The sequence below is a fragment of the Chanodichthys erythropterus genome, chromosome 7 (assembly GCF_024489055.1).
Source record: "Chanodichthys erythropterus isolate Z2021 chromosome 7, ASM2448905v1, whole genome shotgun sequence".
Lineage (NCBI taxonomy): Eukaryota > Metazoa > Chordata > Actinopteri > Cypriniformes > Xenocyprididae > Chanodichthys > Chanodichthys erythropterus.
In genome coordinates, this window is record NC_090227.1 from 10,381,625 (window position 1) to 10,395,632 (window position 14,008).

Sequence of the window (14,008 nt, forward strand, 5' to 3'; positions counted from 1 at the left end):
ACACACACACACACACACACACACACACACACACACACACACACACACACACACACACACACACACACACACACACACACACACACACACACACACACAACCACACACACAACCACACACACACACACACACACACACACACACACACACACACACACACACACACACACACACACAGTTACTTCATCTCTGTTTCTGGGTGACCTTAACCTCAGATCAGACTGTTATTTCTAATCTGTACATAATAAACATGTTTTCTGTTCCTCTTATTGGACACCACAGATCATAATGTGATTCACTTTCAGGGTCAATCCAGTAATATACTATAGAGGTTCAGTAATTTGATTCCAAACCCAGTCTATAGATCACTCACTGGTGCTGAGGAATGTGGTTTCTCCTCAAATCCAAAAACACCAACATGAGGAGTTCACAGGAAACTCAGTAGATCATTTGGGACAAGTATAATCACAGAAGAAGATGGATACATCTGGTGAAAATACATAAGTTCAATGACGTCAGCCTCAGAGCAGAACATTTTCCATGCCTTTCTGACACACACACACACACACACACACACACACACACACACACACACACACACACACACACACACACACACACACACACACACAGAGAGAGAGAACTTTATGACTCATTTCCCATGTAGCAGTAGTGAGGTCTGTTGGGCTGGGGTTGGTTAGGATGAGATAAGCTCTGCTGGAGTTTAAGACATGGCAGGAGTGATGTAATCTCAATGACATCATGTGTCTAGCATCTCCAAATAATCATAGAAACTGGATCTGATTAAAATAAAACCTCACCTGCATATTTCACTTTACCTCTGTACACACTGCACTGCTTGTGTTTCTGAAAACATCTGTGCACATATGTGCTTGAAGGTTGTTTCCCAGTCTAGAAGTATCTGAATGGCTGTAACTAGCTGACTGACCGTAGAGAACAGGCTGAGCTTTATTTTAAAACATTTATGAACCGTTTTGGTGGTAATACATTACAAGTAAAGCGTGTTATGTAATCAGATTACTTTTTTTAAGTAACTAGTAAAGTATTACTTTTAAAATTACAACAAAATATCCGAGTAACTTTACCAAAGAAGTAATGCAAGTTACTTTGTTTTCCCATTTATTGACTGACAGCTCTCTTGTCCCGATGTTGAGAGAAATCAAGACTAAGTGCAGAGGTGTTGTGTGCACGGTGTGAACATGATGGTTATTGTAGTTCTACATTAAATGTGAACATGCATTCTCTCAGTTCACTTGCACAAAGATTTAGTATTCCTCAAAATGTATACAAACAGAAATGCAAACTCAGAATATTATGCAAAAACTGCAATCACTAAACATAACACAAATACTTTATGTACTTAATCTCACTTTATTAACCAATGTCTTCGCTGCTGACCCTCAATGATCCAATTTAACCATACTTATAAGCAAAAGTATTGTTTATTTATTTATTTATTTTTTTTGTTGAACTTTCTTCTCCTGTATCCTATTCTTCTTTAATCCAGAATGGCAGCACAGCTGAATGCTTTGAGCTGCGCCCTCTACTGTACAGGCATGAATTTGCATTTCACTTTTGGTATGAAAGGGCCTTTACATTTACCAAAAAATAGAACTTTTTTTGTTGTTATAGAAACAAACAAACAAACAAAAAAACAATCAACCAAGCCCAGCCCAGGTAAGAAAAAGTAACGCAAAAAGTAATGTAATACATTACTTTCCATAAAAGTAACTAACATAATTAAGGAGAAACCCAATATTGTAATGCATTACATTTAAGAGCAACTTTCTCCAACACTGTTTGTGAATCTATATCTTTCTAGACTCTGCCAAGGTGTTTAACATTTATCCCTCAAAACTTACAAGTAACTACTTTAGTCTGTTTATTTTGTTTGTTATTAGTATATTCCAGCTTTTCTGACATTAAAAATGTTCAATAAGCTAAAACTGAAATAGATACTAGTCAATGTTTAAATGATCATGCACAAGCACGATTATCTAATAGTCACTAAACCTTAGATAAGTTAGTACTGATTTTTATTTTATTCCTCATTTAAATAAGTGGTATATTTTTATTGTTTTTATTTTAAAATTATTTAAATTTACTTTTTTTTATATGATCCAATAATTAGCTTTTCTCATCAACTCACAATCCCCAGTTTACCACTTACTGAAGTGCCTATTATCTATTAATTAGCCATTTTTGTCTTGTTATTACAATTTATATATTTAAGTTCATGTGACATTTAAGTGACATTTTTGCAGATTTTTAAAAAAGAAAAACTGAAATATCACATGGTCCTAAGTATTCAGACACTTTGCTCAGTATTTAGTAAGCACCCTTTTGATCTAATACAGCCATGAGTCTTTTTGGGAAAGATGTCATGTTGTTTTTCACACCTGGATTTGGGGATCCTCTGCCATTCCTCCTTGCAGATCCTCTCCAGCTCAATTGGGTTTAAGTCAGGGCTCTGGCTGGGCCATTCAAGAACAGTCACAGAGTTGTTGTGAAGTCACTCCTTCATTATTTTAGCTGTGTGCTTAGGGTCATTGTCTTGTTGGTAGGTAAACCTTCGGCCCAGTCTGAGGTCCTGAGCACTCTGGAGAAGGTTTTCGTCAAGAATATCCCTGTACTTAGCCGCATTCATCTTTCCCTCGATTGCAACCAGTCGTCCTGTCCCTGCAGCTGAAAAACACCCCCACAGCATGATGCTGCCACCACCATGCTTCACTGTTGGGACTGTATTGGACAGGTGATGAGCAGTGCCTGGTTTTCTCCACACATACCGCTTAGAATTAAGGCCAAAAAGTTCTATCTTGGTCTCATCAGACCAGAGAATCTTATTTCTCACCATCTTGGCAAACTCCATGCGGGCTTTCATGTGTCTTGCGCTGAGGAGAGGCTTCCGTCGGGCCACTCTGCCATAAAGCCCCGACTGGTGGAGGGCTGCAGTGAAGGTTGACTTTCTACAACTTTCTCCCATCTCCCGACTGCATCTCTGGAGCTCAGCCACAGTGATCTTTGGGTTCTTCTTTACCTCTCTCACCAAGGCTTTTCTCCCCCAATAGCTCAGTTTGGCCAGATGGCCAGCTCTAGGAAGGGTTCTGGTCGTCCCAAACATCTTCCATTTAAGGATTATGAAGGCCACTGTGCTCTTAGGAACCTAAAGTGCAGCAGAAATTTTTTTGTAACCATGGCCAGATCTGTGCCTTGCCACAATTCTGTCTCTGAGCTCTTCAGGCAGTTCCTTTGACCTCATGATTCTCATTTGCTCTGACATGCACTGTGAGCTGTAAGGTCTTATATAGACAGGTGTGTGGCTTTCCTAATCAAGTCCGAATCAGTATAATCAAACATAGCTGGACTCAAATGAAGGTGTAGAACCATCTCAAGGATGATCAGAAGAAATGGACAGCACTTGAGTTAAATATGAGTGTCACAGCAAAGGGTCTGAATACTTAGGATCATGTGATATTTCAGTTTTTCTTTTTTAATAAATCTGCAAAAATGTCAACAATTCTGTGTTTTTCTGTCAATATGGGGTGCTGTGTGTACATTAATGAGGAATAAAAAAAAATGAACTTAAATGATTTTAGCTAATGGCTGCAATATAACAGAGTGAAAAATTTAAGAGGGTCTGAACACTTTCCATACCCACTGTGTATATATACACACACACACCAGCAGCCACCATTCCAACAGTTATGAGTATCTTATAATACATACTAGTATTTTATAGCTACTGGTGAAACTCAAATAGTAGGCTATTTATTTTTATTGCTATTACATATTCCCAATAGTGACTATCTTATCCAGTTTTACTAGTCCTTATTGAACAGACAGTATCACTCAAGGTAGTCATTGCAGATATTCAGTAAGTCAATCACACTTTAAATAGATGGCTATGCACTAATGGGCAATTAATTATTCCAACTTGATATTTTATAAATAAATAAAAAGCTTGTTAAACCTTGCTCTTGCCGATTTTCAAATGAGAGCACCTGTTATATTTATATAATATATACAGCAGGATTAGAGGAAGAAAATGAACAGACATATCTGTAAAAACATACATTTTATTGAGGACGTCTGATACTTTACACAGTTGTGTTATTAACAGTACATAATAAGATTTCCTCTTCTGGAATCCAGACATGTAGTATCAACATACAAAATTGCGGCAATATATGAGGCATTTACGATACATGATATTTATATGTATACCTTTATATGTGTGGAGTCTTCTGAAGAGGATTTGAGATGGATATTTCAAATAAACTCACAGTAAGACTGCAGAGCTCCTTCTTACAAGCATAAGCTTTTAGTAAAGTAATGAACCTTTAACCCATAATCAAATAAAGATGGAATGAAACACGAACCCTAACCTGGAAAAAATAAACTACAATTTCATACACACAATTCAGCATTTGTTCAAAAAGGAAAATAACGGACAAACAAACTCAAAGTCAATTGATACACAAGGCTCTTACAAAACAGAACAGTACAAAACAATAAACCACAATGTCAATGTTGAGAAAAGGAAAACTTCAAACTTGGTCCTAGCTTTTGCTTTTAAAAAAACATGTTCCCCTTTGTAATCCAGCTAAATAATCCATACTGGCCATGCTCAGACTGCTCAGTCCGAGATGCCTTACTTTTGCACTAAAGGTCCATTCACCACCTTCCACAAAATCCTGCCAAAGCATCTGTGCTGTACAATATATACCACAATCATTGAACCTTGTAAGAAGTACAAGCTCACAAAAAATGACAAGCAGTATAAAGGTTAATTCGGTATTCCTACACTGTTATTTTGAAAGCATGTTAGATCGCTTTAGTGAAAAGATAAAGCTTTGCTTTACATTGCAAACATGCATGCGATCGCAAACATGCATGTGTGTATTTTCTGGGCTCTAGCTGCACCGGGACAACTAAATGCTCCCAGAATCATTTGCTTTTTAAAAGAGACAGTTCACCCAAAAATGAAAATGTCATCATTTACTCACCCTCATGTTGTTCCAAACCTGTATGAGTTTCTTTCTTCTGTTGAACACAAAAGAAGAATGTTGTAGCCATTGACTTCCATAGTATTTTTTTTTTTCCTACTATGGAAGTCAATGGCTAATGTCAGTTTGATTACCAACATTTTTGTGTTCAACCGAAGAAAGAAACTCATACAGGTTTGGAACAACACGAGGGTGAGTAAATGATTTTGGGTGAACTGTCCCTTTAAGATGAAACCTTTTCTCATCCCTCTCGCTCTCATTCAGTGAGTTCCCTAATTTCCTCCATGTGCTTCAAAAATATTATTCTGGATGCAGAGATCAAACATAAACTAAATGAATAATCCACCCCAATCATCCACAATTTACTCACACTCATGTTGTTCCAAACCCATATCTGGTTGTTGCTTCTTTTTTTCCATGGAACACAAAAAGAGACTTTTTGAAGAATCTTTATGCAGCTCTTGTCCATACAAGCTCCCAGTGACTGTCTTGTGAGCTTTATTCCAAGCCATATGGTGAGGCAATGATTTTTGGTGTCACTGACATGCAACCTTGACATGATAACTACAGTGAAGGGGAATACAACAACTTAACTACGTTTATGGTGCTTTTTGTGGCAGCCTTGGTTAACATGAACTACATAAATATCAACAGTGTACAGGTTTGGAACAAATCAGTGCAAGAAAACAAATGGCAGAATTTTCTTTTCAGAATGAACTATTGCTTTACTAAATTCAAAAATGAAATCCAAACTCCCATTTCCTGTCTGACCTCAGCTAGAGTCCTGCAAATGAGAGTATTTAGGTGTTAGTCTTTGGCATGGTATTAGAAAAGCCATTTCAGATGCATCTATAGGAAAGATACTCTCTTCTAAATCTATAATTGACAACTACATTACATAAATGCTTACCTCTTGTGCAGAAAAAAAGAAGAAAATATCCCTTAGTGCATTGCTTGGTGGAAAAAACCTTAGAAGTCTACAGCTTTTAAGTCATATGTGAACCGGGTTAAACATTTGACCTTCATTTATACACCCAAAGTTGTCATTAGTGCTGATCTAGTACAAGTTTTTCCATCTCCAATGACAGTAGATAGAAATGGGGCGCTGATCTTAAATTAGCATTGTAATTCTTCAGACACACAGTATCAGCTGGTGTGTCTTGGGAATGGTGAATTTTACCATACGAATATCTTAATCGGCAGCAAAACCGACGGGAGAACATGTATCAGAAGGTGCGAGTGTGGAAACAGAGTGTTTTTAAGACGACCAAGCTGCCCAATGACATCCGCACACAGCCCGCGCTATAGCCCTCACGGCGAAGCTAACAGCAAGATGACTTATTAAGGAGTGTCCATTACGATCAGCACGACTCTCATTGGCTAACGCAGCTCTGTTCAAACCTGTGCTCCAAACCCAGACTCGACAAATCTAGATTTAGCTCACATTTAGCGGGGAACACAGCAGATCCAGTCCAGTTGAGTCTAGATTTGTTCAGAGTGAATGTGGGCGACAGGTTCTGATCCAGCCGATCCATAAAGAGATCACTATAGAAACTTGTGTGGATGGAACCGTCGTAACCTGTTCTGTTTCATTTCAACTTTTATAAAGAAAAGAGCATAAAAGGTTTTACATTAGCAAAAAATAAAACAACAAAAAAGCTGCAAAAGAGTTGCAGCTATAAAAACAACAATGAACGACAATAAAACATAACAAAAGGATCATTGAGTATTAATATTAGGGAGGCAAAATATCCAGTTGTGTCCCTTCTTCAGGTGATGCGGCTCCCTCAGAGGGTTTGGCACAAGAGTCTGATCAGCTCGAGAGAGAGAGAGAGAGAGAAAGAGAGAGATGGAGAGGAGAACATGCTCTACACGTCCCTCTCTACTCGCCTCTGCCGCACTGAAAGAGAAAACGGAGACGTGTTAGTAATCGGATACACTTACAGCGCTCTGTGTCAACATGCTGTGAGCTACGAGAAACTTTAATGAGATCTGCTCATTTAAGAGGATTAATAAATCAAAAGGTGTGTTAGTCAATCCTTTATCCTGTTACAAAGCTACACACGATTACCAAATTCAGCCAAAACCTTGTTTGGTGTCATGAAAAATCAGGTCCCCCTTTACAAATGGGTCCACACTAGGATCCAGGGAATAGTCTTTATAAATTGTTGCCTGCTTTTGCAAATTGTTGCCCTTTAAGGCTATATATGATGAGCTTGGTTCCAAAATGCGATAAACGCCATTTTTTAAAAATCAGCATTGTATCTTGTCGGTATTGAAAAGTCATTTATTAATTTTGCACATTATGCAATATCAGTCGTGTTATTCCGTCATGTTTTCTCCCTTTCTTTCCAAAGCGCGACAAACGCCAGTCTCCCTTCTCTGCAGAATGCGATATATCCGCTCAACCAATCACAGCGCACCATTCCATGCACTGTAAACAGTAAAGGCGGCGTTCTGAATACACCCGGCATCCTAGTTTTCCTTATCTGCTTTGTACTTTGTAAATCAACAAAAACAGAAAATTGAATTATTTTGACATCATTGATGAACCTTTGGTGGATTCTGCGGTGGGGAAGAAACGTAAGTCATCGAAATGTAATCATTTACGTGAGGAGGTTAAGTAGATGAGGCACTCGAGTCGGGAGGAGGAACAATGCCGGCTGTTGCTTGTTCCACGACAGCATCAAACTTTTGGTCCCCAAAACTGAATCATGAACAGTTTTTAAAAGCCGTTTTTAATACCAATGTACTCGGCAAATGTGTTTATTTTAACCGTGTGGTGGCACCAGATACACTTTAATCGGTAATGACAAACAGAGACATAATTAATTTATAACATTAACAAGATGACTCTTTGAATTCATTTTGGGAGCAACGGCTGAATGTATTTTTAGTAAAATGCCTGTATATAAGATTAGTATTGACAAAGTTCAGAGGCTGTCATATATGTGAATCAACTTACTTTGTTGTGTATTTTCAATATGAAAAATAACTTATACTGATGGATTAATTGCATTTTGAAAAAAAAAAAAAAAAGTGTCATGGATTTATTGCATTTTGGGGGTTTTAATAATAAACCTTTGAAAATCAAAATCTAGATTTGAATTTTTAATGTCTTTATAACCAAAAGATGCTATGTGAAAGTTTGAAACCGAAAATAGTGGTTTTCATCTTGCTGCTTTCTTAGTAAAGAGAACACATTTTTACTCAAATTAGTCAAAATGGATTTATAGCGTTTTGGAACCAAACTCTTCATATATAAATAGACATGCCATATCTGCATGTTTTCTAATTAGGAGTAATTAGAGTACAAATTAAAAGACCTTTCGACAATTTGTGTGGGGGACCCATTTGTTTCAGGGGGGCGGCCCACTTACAGTCTGTTCATCTGATGCATCTCACAGTCAAAAATGATCCAATTAGACTTCCAAATGCTACGCAATGTCTGGGAGTCAGGAGACATGGGTTTTTAATCAGATCAATAGGAAACTAAGATTTATTTAGAAGGTACCAGCTTGATACAAGGATTTATAAAAAAATAAAAAAAATAAAAATCAAACGTACAGCTGTGCACATTTTATGCAAAATTCTACAGGGTTCTGTCTGAGTGGGACAGACTTTATGCTGAAGAGAGAATAAGTTTGGAGAGAATAAGCAGCAAAGTGGACCAGACTTTATACTGAAAGTCAAATAACTGCCTACAACAAGACTACTGCTCTGAGCTGTGGCATGTGGCATTGTGTGTTTGGTTAATCAGTGTTGACTAGTTCACATCTATATAAGGCCTGAATTCACAACAGTGAGGATCTGATAACTTATCACACTGTACACTGTACAGGTGAGTCAAACAAACACTCTTTAATAAAACTCAAATAATGTGTTACAATTTGTGCTGTTAGCATTCATGCCAAAGGGTAAATGACAAACCCATGCGCTCACACATTATACCTAAAGACAGGAATAGAGCTTGGTGCATGACATCATCTCACGCACGTGTAATGCACACTGTGTGCATGTGGTATCATTATAAGACTGGTGAACAGGAGACAGATCCAGACTTCATCCAAGAAACAGAGAAAGGAAGACAAAGTCCAGTTAATAAAATACCATTTCAAAAGGACCTTATTCTAAAGTTCTGTACTAATTTTTTTCTTATAAAGTCTTTTTATAATGAGTAGTGGTCGACCAATATATCGGCAAGACCGATATTTTGCATTGTCAGATAACTTTGGCCAATGTGTCGAAAGTGAGACTTTTATTTTGACAGTGCAGAATCAACAAACTTTAAAGGTGCCATCGAAAGTTTTTTTACAAGATGTAATATTAATAATATACGACAAAGTGTTCGTCATGCAGCATGTCTAATCGCGTAAGTACAGTGTTTATTTGGATGTTTACATTTGATTCTGAATGAGTTTACGTAACAGTCGGTGTTATGTTGAGATTCGCCTGTTCTTCAGAGGTCTTTTAAACAAATGAGATTTATATATGAAGGAGGAAACAATGGAGTTTGAGACTCACTGTATGTCATTTCCATGTTCTGAACTCTTGTTATTTAACTATGCTGAGGTAAATTCAATTTTCAATTCGATGGCACCTTTAAATCCTTGATTTCAAACTATACTGCGCTATATCCAGTTGGCCGTTGTCAGATTCATGTCATGATTTTCAAATTATGTTTTTCATTTAGGTCATTTTCAAATCTCTATTTGTAATTTAGTAAATATTATGTAAAAATGAAAATAAATGTAAATGTCAGCAATTGTTATGCATGTGTTTTATTGTCTTAAAATTTAATAGAATGATATCATATTGGCATTATTTTGGCCATCGGCCACCCTCCTCTCCAAGATATCAGCATCGGCCATAAAAAAAAAAAAAAAAAAAAAAAAAAAAAAAAAATTCAACATCGGTTGACCACTTAAAAGGTCCACTGAAGTGCCTTGGAACACGCAGCTTTATTCCATGTGTTGATGTAATTTCCAATGAAACAGGAAGACAGGTCGGGATATATCGAGAAGCTTTCTCAAAACAGCCAATAGCGGTTTGCCTAAATCACAAATCGACCAGAGCCGTTGTGCTCATAAAACCCCATTTTCCTCATAATCTCGAACCGTTTCTCCTCCATATTGCTTTAAAATATAGCATTGTTTGTACAATTCAAATGTGTCTGAACGTTTTGTGGTGTGTGATGTCTCGAGCACATGATCCGCTCTGTTCTCTCGTGTCTCTGGACCTGCAGCAGTTCACATGACACTAATGCGAAAACGGACTGCATTCGGGACTAAATTGTTCCCTATCCTCTACATAGTGCACTATGTGCCATTCACCATATAGAAACTAGTAAATGTGTGAACAAATGACCGATTTCAGCCATAGCATCAGCGTCTGTTTATAGTGTAGGAGGGGGTGGGACTTCAGATTCTAGAGAGCATTTGATTGGACAGAAGATTTGATGAGAAGCTGAAGTCCACGGTGATGTCATGAAAATCCATGATCCATTTTAGCAAAAGTGAGAGACTAAGTTTTGAATGCGAATTGTCATTGTTTTGGAACACACCAGCTAATTCATAACCTTAAGGCTAGCATATTCACACTAGAAGCTAAAAAACGTTTTTAATGGGGACTTTAATGCGTAAAATGTTTTTTGCACCAAAATCAGTTTGGTTTTTATCATTTTCACCCTCTTTCTGAACCTAATAATACAGGCTATTTTTGCTACTGTGCCTTTAAAACGTCTATATGTAAAAGAGCTGTTATGACTGGCTAACATCATCGCCTGTAAGATATATAACAAGCTGCTGATTACTGAATATATCTTGATGAATAAATTACAGATATGCATTAGTAATGAACTTGAGTACTTGCTCTTAACCAACAAGTTACTTAACCAAGTCTCACTGTTTTCCATCTTAGAGGACCACTTTAAGGCTTTACCATGGTAACAGCAGATTCTGTGGGTGGAGTTCTGAGGAAACAGCATTGCTTTACAGAATGGCAAATGACCAATGACTCACAGCAAGCCCCTCCTCCCAGTGTTTCTGTCAATCAGAGTGTATGTGCGTTAGGTTTTGTTCTCACCCAGGTCGTTGTTTTTTGTGATTGCAGCAGCGGCGCGGGATCTGGGACCCTGCTGGGTGAACTGGTACCCAAACTTCACGATGCTCGTATTCTGCTCCAGCATCTTGGCGATCTCCATCTCCGCCGACGTACCAAGCTGCTGCCGCTGAGAGCAAACATCACACATATCGGAAACATCTCTATTAGATGTGCTTATGTAAGCCCACACACAGACATTTCACTATGAGTAACATAGTAACACTATGTAGGCATTCATTTTGTATAGTGTCTGAAAATAGCAAGGTTTTGAAACATTTTAACGCATTTAGTACCCAGACCAGTGCTGAATTATATACAGATGAAACCTATATTCATCACTAAATAACTGAAATCAGACCCATTTATGCAGTGGCCTATACTACATTAAATCCTGTTTTATTTTCATAACTACAGAAACATTTCTTCATAAAAGAATTTAGATTGCTGTCAAAACTATTTTTTCCCCCACAAATTACTGCCATTAAATATTCAATGTTACAAGCAAGAACAATTAACCAAAAACATGAAAAATATAAATGTACTGCTTTATCATTAATAATAATTGATTTACTTTTATTTTATTGGGTTTAATGACTATGATTAGTTTGCATAATAAGCATAAAGCTATACAGTAGGTATATTATGATGTAGCCATTTTTGCAGGAAATTCAATCTCAAAACATTGAATACTAACATTTTTTTTTTCAAGATTCTTTAGAACAAAGTTCAAAAGAACCGCATTTATTTGAAATAGAAATATTTTGTGACAATGTAAATGTATTTAATGTCACTTGATCAATTCAATCCTTGCTGAATAAAAGTATTAATCTTTAAAAAAAAAAAAAAAAAAAAAGGGGGATACATGTAAGTGTATGCCACAAAGTTAACTGAAAGAGTCACATTAAAGATGCTGTAAAATATACAAATGCAAAAACACAACAGTAATCGCACATCAATTGATTTCTATATGAATGTGGCAAGTTTCTCTGCACTGGTAGCACCTGTCTGTAACAGTCTGCAGAGCAGAAAATGGCTTGCTGGTTTAGAAAAGCAAGTGGTCCATGTGGCGGTACCTGAGCTTAATTTTTCCCCAGTTATTGATAAAACAAACTAAAAAACAATTAAATCAGTGGTTACTGAGAGAACCATCTTTGAGGGGGAGGGTATTGATCACGAAGGCAGAGGGCATCTCCAGGCTTACATATGCAGCACTCTCTAATAAAAATACTTTAAAATTTAAAAAAAAAAAGTTGATAATATGCTTTTTTAACTTTTTATGGAAAAATAAAACCCACTATATAAAGAAATCTGTGGTTATGAACTCAACCGAAAATGGAGGTATAAACCCTTAATCACACCTTCAAAGTGAATTGGATTAAACAATTCCTTAAAAAAACGACATCTATTTGAAATATTATACCTCACTTTATCTTTTCACAGGTTGGTAGTCTTCAATTCCTTTTGCTCTGCGACTACAGCATTACCAAAATGCCCTTAGAACTGTCTAATTTTCAAACAGATGCTTCTTTCTTGGAATTTAATTTATAAACACAATTTCTCTCCAAACAGGTTTTTTATTTGGAATAATAAGCACATTACGTATAAATCAAAATCTTTATTTTTTAAAACCTGGTTTTGTAATAACATAGTTTTTGTTAGCCAACTTTTTAACCATGAAGGGCTTGTGTTAACTTATTCTGAATTTCTTTCCAAATATAATATTCCAGTCACTCCGAAAGATTATGCTGTGGTCATGGATGCTGTTCCCTCTGGTCTAAAAATGCTTCTTAAAAATACCTGTCCTCAACTCTTTCTATCCTTGTTGGATCCTGCTGATACTGAAGTTGGTCGGTTTTGTTTCTCTCTTTCCTCTGTTAAGAATAATAATCGTTACATTTGGGCTTTGTTTCAAAGGGATATTGACTCCAGTCCTGCTATTGTTTAATTTTGGAATGGTTATGTGGAAGGTCTGTTGTCGAGTAAAATCTGGAAACTATTTAAATCACAAATAAAATCAAAGAAATTTCTTTTAAACTTTTACCCTTGCAAATACTATCTTGTAAACAGATTTAATTTTGATATTGAAATATTTTGTACATTTTGTGGTTTACATGTTGAAACATTATATAATTTATTTTGGAGTTGTCCTTATTTAGTTAGTTTTTGGTCAGATTTCTGTTCTTTTATTAAGGCTCACATCATGCCCAGCTTTGAACTGTGCTTTAAAAATGTTTTATTTGTTTTTTCTCCTATAACAAATGTTATCATAAGGAATATTATTTCATTAATCTGCTGCTTCTTTTAGTTAAAGTTAGCATTCATAAATCTAAATTTGGGGGAAATAAGCTTTTGTTTTTAATGTTAAAATTAGAAATCAAACAATTCAAAAATACAATGTTTTGTTTAAAAAAATAAGAAAGCTGAAAAATGTGCTTCTATTTGTAAACATTTTCATATTATTTAACTTTTATTTCTATTTTTTAAATTTGCCTGGTTTATTTTATGTATTTGTTTTATGATTGTTTATTGAAGTTTATTTAATGTACCGCCCTGACTGTAATTGTAATTCGTTAAAACGATAAACAATAAAATTTTATAAAATGTGGCGGTACCTGGTTGTCGATCTTGATCTCCGAGAGCGTGTCATTGTCCCGCAGAGCTTCTACCAGGGCCTGTACTCCTGCACCGGTAATGAAATTAGACTCCAGATTCAAACTCCTTAGCGTCTTATTCTCTCGTAGCATGTCTGAGAAGGCCTGCAGTGAACAGAGAAACACATATAGCTTTACAAAAGAACCGCATGATTACCTTAGTGTTCATCTTAACCAGCTGCAAACTGCCATCGATCACTTGGTTAATGGTGGATAGTTTGTATAATA

At 36.4% G+C, this 14,008-nt stretch overlaps 1 protein-coding gene across 2 annotated transcripts in view; it reads right to left on the minus strand.

Moving 5' to 3' along the window:
* Positions 1 to 4,079: 4,079 nt before the first annotated feature.
* tmod2 (tropomodulin 2) overlaps positions 4,080 to 14,008 on the minus strand; it is a 44,853-nt gene continuing 34,924 nt past the window's right edge. The window contains exons 8-11 of one of the 2 annotated variants that reach the window (XM_067389808.1): positions 13,742 to 13,885; positions 11,112 to 11,256; positions 8,979 to 9,087; positions 4,080 to 6,927 (exon numbers count right to left, since the gene is read on the minus strand). In XM_067389808.1, the coding sequence (XP_067245909.1) occupies positions 9,011 to 9,087; positions 11,112 to 11,256; positions 13,742 to 13,885 (366 nt within the window). In that variant the 3' untranslated portion in view covers positions 4,080 to 6,927; positions 8,979 to 9,010. The remainder of the gene's footprint in view (positions 6,928 to 8,978; positions 9,088 to 11,111; positions 11,257 to 13,741; positions 13,886 to 14,008) is intronic. The other variant, XM_067389810.1, reaches the window with a different exon arrangement.